General features: G+C 35.9%; 1 protein-coding gene across 1 annotated transcript; it reads right to left on the reverse strand.

Moving 5' to 3' along the window:
• Positions 1-306: 306 nt before the first annotated feature.
• On the reverse strand, positions 307-7,383 carry LOC107018071. Its single transcript, XM_015218435.2, has 5 exons — positions 6,821-7,383; positions 6,614-6,741; positions 6,098-6,210; positions 1,339-1,524; positions 307-641 (listed from the first exon to the last, which is right to left on the reverse strand). The coding sequence occupies exons 1-5, from the start codon at positions 7,225-7,227 to the stop codon at positions 612-614; spliced, it is 864 nt and encodes a 287-aa protein (XP_015073921.1). The 5' UTR covers positions 7,228-7,383; the 3' UTR covers positions 307-611.
• Between the last annotated feature and the right edge of the window lie 460 nt (positions 7,384-7,843).

Consider the following 7,843-nt stretch of genomic DNA (forward strand, 5'->3'; position numbering starts at 1 on the left):
ATTTTTCTAACAACAGTTTTCAAATATTTTATGCACATTTTCTTGCTTAACATAATCACATTCTAGACAAAGTTATGTAGAGAAACTGAATAGAGCATCTTCTACTACTCATACATATGTGCAGACATCATATAGCAATGATTAAAGGGTACATATTCTAGCATTCTTGGTTAAAACATGACTTCACAAGCATTTGGCACTTTCAGAAATTAGTTACCTATAAAAGCTCACAAATTCATCTCATGCTATCTAGCGGCGGAGTATAAGCTATAAGCACAGTATAATGTTATAGGTAGTCCATCAGAATTCAAGGACATTAAGAAGCAGCATCAGCAATATGCTTTGAAGAATGAAGTATTGAAGAGTATATGCCACACTTTCATGCACCAATATAATCTGACTTCTCAAAAGTATTTGGGATGTATGGCCAAACACTATCTAAGTAACCTGTAGTTTAAAGAGGAATGGATGGAAACTGTATTTTCTTCCACTGTTATTCAGACGAACAAACTACATTGATCTACTTATAATGAGAAAGGACATGTACATACTGGAAAATTTCCCGTTAGAATTTAATCAATAATACCACGTCATGTGCACTGCTACCACAATCACCATCTTCTTACCAATGATGTCAACAACTGCAACAAAAGGATATTTTTCTTAATATATACAGGAATAATACACAACCGTGTTTTACAAGATTACTGCATAAGTATATTCTCACGTGAAAAATAAACATAGAAAGAAAACGCATGTCTACACTCACTCCTTTTCCTTTCCTTTTGTCCCCTCTTAGGTGAACATGAAGAATTTAAATATTTTCTAGTAGGTTAAGAAAACACCAAGTTTGTCCGAGAACAACCCAAAAGTGAGCAATTGAGCCATACTATCAACTTTGCAAGAGCTCTTACGCAAAAATGATCAATCATCAACCAATTGTTGTTGCAAGAAAATTAATCAAACTTCTTATACCACCAGCTCTACAGTTTATTTCTTCTTAGGGTTTAGTTCATGGGAAAATAAAAGGCATAACATTTGAGATGCAAATTGCAAATAAAGTTCCATGACTTAAGTCAGGGGCAGAGGTAGGCTTTGCCATATCAGTTCGGCAAAAACAATGGTTTTTGCCCAAATAGGAACCAAAACAATAATTCAGAACCCAGTTATTAACCCTTAGGATCATTGTCCTAGAATCCAAAACCCATACAGTTCAAATCTTGGATCCCATCGGCCTCAAACTGGCTAACCATGTTAGGAAAGGAAGAAACACTTCATACAAACAGCTATCACACCCTTAATATCCCCAAGTTACTGATTAGACAAGGGAAACTTTACCTCAAGAAATTCAAAAGGGTTTCCGCTCTTATAAAAATCATTCTTCTTCGGCTTGTCCATTGGTAAAATGCTGAACAAGAGGGTCCTCCATCCAATGAGTAATACAGCAGTACTCCCCATGGTAACTATTATGAAGTTGACTGGTGGTATATGACCCGCAGAGGCAGCCCTTATAGCTATACCCAGCTGCACAATAAGAGAAGCGGAGAGTAAATAAGAGTCAGCTCACAATCAAGAGTCTGTGACCCCCAAGAAACGGAAGAAAAATGATAGCCTGATAGAACTATTTTAGACAAAAACCATGATCAAACTCATGCCCCATACAAGTGGAAGGGACTGAGACCTGTCTACCTATATGACCATATTTCAAAAATTGCATCACACTTTACCAATCTATACACTAATGTTTACAGTGAACAGTTTTTCATGCTACAATCATACAACATTCTACCATGTTCAAGTTCAAACATACGAATAGTTTCCCAAGACAAAGAGTAGCACACATGATAGGTAAGACACGGAAAATGTCAAACAATTTATGTAATTAACAGAACTACTTCATCATTCCACGACTATAATGAAATTCGTGCCCATCGATTCAAGATTCGATGAAAGCTTGAGACTAGAACTTGGTAGCCATCTACCAAACTCTGATGGAAGGCCAAAGGTTGCATAGTAAGGTGACAATAACTTACCCACCAGCATCCATGGAAATGAAATGACAAAGCAAGTATTGCATACCAAATATTAAGAAAAATACTACTTTAAACAAATATAACCCTATAATTTTACCAAAGACAGTAGAGAGTGAGTCTAATAGGGGGGAAGCACTCCACCCCCCACCCCCATGTCTGATTGTTACTTCTCACCACTCAAATCACGAGTTTTCCATTGTCAATTACATGGCAAGACAGCACCTTCCCAGCCAACACCACTGAATAAACTAATATTCTTTCTTACTGGTGCCACTGCTGTTACTACATGGACTTGTGATGAAACTTGGGCAGAATTTGACTAATCATATATATTTCTTCCAATAAGAAAAGTTGCAATATATGAAGACCTAGTTATAAACATTGAACTAAAACACCAATTTTCACAAAATCATTTAAAACTTCAAGCACCAAGCTGTTAAAATAAAGGATTTCTAGGTGAGAACTATAGTTTTATTTCTTACAAATGTTTGTCCAATGAATCATAAGCAGAATGACTAATTCATGTATATTCGTCTGTCAGAGAAGTTTCAATATATAAACACCAACTTGCAAAAATTGAACTAGAATGCCAGCTTTTACAAAATCATTCAACACTTCAAACACCAAGCTATAACAAAGGAGAGAAATGTTTGAGGAGAACTAGAGGTTCAATTCACAAATGATTTCAAAGACGATAAAAATTAGTCTCAAATATTCACAATCTGCTGGACACATTATAAGCGTGGCATTAGCATAACTTATGAGAGTTGAGACACCACTTCAGTTATTTTTCCTTCCTACCCACCTAACAACCCCTAATCCAGCTCAATTGTACAGCTTTTTTCAGCATTTGTTCTGATCCTCTGTTCACCATTAAAACCAAAAAAAACAAAAAAAAACAATGGGTCTCTTTGCTTTATCCTCTATGAGGGGAGAGAAACCCTCTGCTGAAATAAACTACAACTGATAGTTTGATAGCATAGATGCACCATTTTATTCCAACTTACTTACTTTTGACTGAATCACATGAGCTTAAATATCCTCAAAGAAACTCCAATTCACACAATCATATTGCTTTGATATTTTGGATGATTAATTTTAAGATAACTCCACCTTTTATATGATTGTGGTATCCAAGCTAGCTTGCGAGCACCTCAACTATATTACCGAGTACATGTTACCTCCACCACTACAAGTGTAGGGTAATACTATCCACCAAGGCCTACACACATGGAAGGAAATCATCTAGTGTTATTTGCCTCTGTTAGAATTTCAAATTGAGGTCTCATCGTTCTCCTACTTGATTGATCATTATGTCTCACCCTTGGGTGCTCTATTCTTATCTAGTCTCCTTAAAGTGTCTAAGCACAAATAAACTATTAGGTCGCTAATCAATATTTATTTACAAATCCATTTGTGTATTCCTAATCAAACTTCCATAACATCTTCAATCTTTTCATAAAAAACTTTGCTATGATCTTGTAGACTAGTACCAGCTTTCCACTGAACTAATAAGCTTGAAATATTTAGGCTCTTAAGCTCTGATTTTCTTTAGTATCAAAGATATATATGAGCCATTAACATTTTTCATAAAACCTTCGAATTGGTTAAAGAAAAATTAAACATCAACCAATGCCTTGATAAAGTACCAACATTGTGATGAAAGCCATGATAAAACTGTCAGGTCGTGGTGTTTTATCCCATTATACCCTCTTATCACTTTAAACAACTCTTCCTGGATGAAGTTCCTTTGCAACCAGACCATATCTACTTCAAAGATTCTTGAAGCGCATTCTGATTGAAAGAAGGCTTTTAATCTTCTCTCTCTCTCTGTGTACAACTTTGAATATATGTAGTCTTCTTGTTCTATGATGTCTTGATCTTCAATAGCCTCTCCATTACTCACCAACTTATCTATTTGAATATATCTCCTGTGGATATTTGCCATCTTATGAAGAAATTATTATCTTGTCGTCACGTTTCAACCATAATATCTACAATTTTGCCTCCATGTGATTTCTTCCAATCTAGTAATCTCTCACAAGTCCATCAGATTTCTAGCTTTTGGAGATTCCCTTCCTAAATCAACTACCTCATAACCAGCAATTTGTCATGAGCCATAAATCTGTCCAGTAAAGCCAAAAATTCAATAGCTATTCCACCATGTCTCAACTCTTTCCACAAAATTCTTGGGTTTCATCCATCTGAAATATTGTCCCATTGACCACAGCTAAAAATTCTAAGATGATGATCCGAGAACTTTTGGCAAGATATTTAGTGTGATGTGTTTGATATAATTATCCCCTTCTGAACACATCTATTCATTTCATGACACTTATGATGTTCTGCACTGTCCCACCTCTAATCAAAAGTATAATTAACTACCACATGACGAGGGATTCACCAGCTCCACCCCCTTTATGAAATCATAGATCTCTACCATAAATCTTGTGCATCTATGATTTCCTTATCTTTTAAAAGATAATCTAGTGACTATTAAATCACCTACTAGATAGTGGAAAGTTTCACCCATAGATTTCTCATTGTTATTTTGTTATTTGTCCACAAACATCCAGTCTATCGGAAACAATCTCTTTACCTCTAAGGTAGGGGGTAAGGACTGTGTACATTCTATCCTCCTAGAGATGGCAATGGGGTGAGGCGGGAAAGGGGCTGGGCAAACCCGCAAAGACTTTGCCCCGCCCCACTCCGCCCTCCCATAGCACAATTTATTGTTTTTGCCCGCCCCGCACTCCAACATTCTTTTGTTTCAAAACTTTTTTTATTTTTCATTCATAAGAAAAAAGTGAAGTGTGTCAATTTTAAAAGAATAACAATTTCATGGCGGGTATGCAAATTTTTTCTCTAGCTACTGTAAAGTGTAACAATACATTGGAAGAACAATTATTTATAATCAAACTACACTTAGGATCAAATGATGAGCAAAACCACATACCCACTTAATGAAAATAGACAACCAAGAATTTGAAGGATTACCTAAAAAGGAATGTAAAATTGAAGTTCAAGACAGAAGAAATTTATCAAGAATGGCTAGGAATCAAGTGTGTTCTTGCTGTTTGATATTATTGGTCAGCAACTAATGTCTGAGAGAGTATTAAAATTCCAACTTTTAGCTCTTGAGTATCGACAAATTTTAGCTGGGAAGATTTCGGTTTCAATGAATGGCAGTAAGAGCCACGCGCAAAATGGAAAAACCCAACCCACATACCCGCTCCACCCCGCAAAAACTCTTATCCGCACTGCCACGCAAATACTATAACCCGCCCTGCCCATGCCATCCCTGTAGCCCCCCTAAACCGCACTTTGTGGGACTACATTGGGCATGCTGTTGTTGTTGTCCATGAAAATCTAAAATTGGTCAGTGTATTTCTGAATAAAAGAGTACATGTCGCGAATTCTTTCTTTTGAAACAAAGTGTTTCTTCCTGAAATGATAGTAAAGCCAATGTTCTATAAATTCTACTCCATCCAAGCAAGTTTTAAGCTTTAATATCTAACTCTGTGGTAGTTAACTAACAACCACAAGTGTTTCTTTCATTCTGAAAAGATAGTAAAGCCAATGTTCAATAAATTCCACTCCACCCAAGCAAGTTCCAAGTTATAATATCTAGCTCTGTGTTAGTTAACTAACAACCACAACTTACAACTAAACTCCTAGTTAAAATGGTGAAATAGAAGCATTCAACCGAGCTTTTAAACTTCCGTGTTAGACAAGTTGATTATCTAGACTTGTAAATAGGAAGCCCGGATAGTCAAAAGTTCAGTCACCCATATGATGGATTTCTTTGGTATTCACCAGATAATTAAACCAGTCCACCAGAACATCCATAAATTACAGTATCCAATCTCCTCAACCAATATGGAAAGTATAGTACAGCATTGTTTCCCCACTTCGAATTTTTTTTTTTTTTTTTTTTTTTGTGGGGAGGAAGAATGAAAACCTCAAGAATTTCATGTAATCTTTATTTTCTAGTTTGATTTTGAGAAAAGAATAAATAGCTCAAATTACAGTATCCAATCAACTAGAATGTAAAGAGGACTTACCGGAATGCCTAATGACCATGATTTAGTAGCAGCAATGAAAGCCTTAAACAGACCATTCTTTCCTTTACCATCCTCCCCAAATCCTCCAAGGAAATACGCACTCAAAAGCCAACCTAAAGAACCCACAACCTTCGTCAAAAATTCGAACTTTATATTAAAAATTAGGGATAAGGCACAAGTAGCCTTAGACAATTACCGAAATCCCAGAGACATAGTTTTAACTAAACTAAGGTCCTAATAACCCAGAACTCATTTTTTGGTAATTTTGTAGATCCTTTACTTACGTGGCACATTCCGTGACTCCACTTAGTAGAGACACGTAGGAGATATTTGGATGTCACATAGGCTAAAAGGGTGTACAAAATTACAAAAGAAAATGGTACGGTGTAGTAGGACATTAGTTTCGTTAGGATTTTGTCTCTGAGATTTCGATCATAGTCTAGGGTAATTATGCGTTATCCCTTCAAAATTACATAAAAACTTCAAAACAGAAGAATAACATCACAATTCCCTTACCAGCAATGAAAGGGTCAGCAGTTCGCAGTGTTTCGGAGTCAAAAACAGTGAATCCATGACTAAACCTTCCAATTGCAGAGAACAACAACAAAACCGCAACATCTCCACCAGCTAACAACGCCACCCAGCTGAAAACAAAAACACAATCACATAAACAAACTGATCCAAAGCAACCCAATCAGATAAAAAAGTACAAAAACGACTTACCCCCATTTATTAATTTTATCACTAATTGAATTAGAATCAGGTTTCTCAAACTGAATAACACCTTCCAGAGGAACACTATCTTGACCGACGAAGGAAATCGAATCCTCTGTGCTAAAAGAAGCTGACCCATTACTAGAATTAGACGATCCAACAGTACTAGTAGTAGCAGTCGAAGCTTCACGAGGTACACCGGCGCCGGAAGAAGAAGACTCTGCATTAGCTAGAGTGATGGGTTTTTGTCCATTTTTTGAGCCGTGAATTGGGTTTTTAGTAGAAATTTGAGTGGGCCGACGATGGGAGAATAGAGGAGGAACTGGATGGGTGAATGTGAGGGAACAACGATGAGTCGCCGATAAAGCTCCGGCGGGAGCTTGGGCTAGAAGGCTCATTGTTCCCACAACTTCCATTTCGTGGCTATCGTTTGATGAGAAGATTTCCGTTTTTGGAGTTTTGGGTTAAAATAACAAAAAAAAATTGGGATTTCGGACATTGTCAACCTTGGAAAGCGCAAAGCTGTATTTGCCAGAAAAATTAAGTGGCTGGAGAAAAAATCTAAGAAAATTATTATAATTAATTTGGGAAAAAAACCCAACCAAAAGATTTTGGAAAAAAAAAAATGTTGACAAGTCATAATTCTTGTCTGTTTTCTTTAACTGTCCTTAAATTTTGTTTAAATTATTTGAATTTATCTTTCAATAATTGAGGTTAAATAAGTTATATTGTTATAGGTAACGATTTAGTTCGTTGTTATAGTAGTTATACATATTTATACATTTGGGTAGAGTTTGTTGATGAGGAGGCTTGGATTATTTCACATCGTTTAAAAGTAAATTTATTTTAAAAAATAATATATAGAGACCTGATCATGACTATTGCAAAGGTTAAATTTGAATCATTAAGCAATATTCAAATGAGAATTTCTAACTCTTTTCCTAAATTTTATATGAAATATATAAATAGATAACTCTCACGTATCAACGTTTTATCTTTATTATTTTTTTATTGGCAGGATCTTAAGAAGTC

This window comes from Solanum pennellii, chromosome 4, assembly GCF_001406875.1.
Source record: "Solanum pennellii chromosome 4, SPENNV200".
Taxonomy (NCBI): Eukaryota; Viridiplantae; Streptophyta; class Magnoliopsida; order Solanales; family Solanaceae; genus Solanum; species Solanum pennellii.

What these genes read in the sequence shown, in the direction of transcription:
- LOC107018071 (XM_015218435.2), bottom strand. Translation starts at nt 7,227, where the DNA reads ATGGAAGTTGTGGGAACAATGAGCCTTCTAGCCCAAGCTCCCGCCGGA. An exon ending in TGCTGACCCTTTCATTGCTG is followed by an intron (nt 6,211 to 6,613) that starts GTAAGGGAATTG and finishes TGGGTTCTTTAG; the next exon opens with GTTGGCTTTTGAGTGCGTAT. An exon ending in ACCCTTTTGAATTTCTTGAG is followed by an intron (nt 642 to 1,338) that starts GTAAAGTTTCCC and finishes CTTTTGTTGCAG; the next exon opens with TTGTTGACATCATTGGTAAG.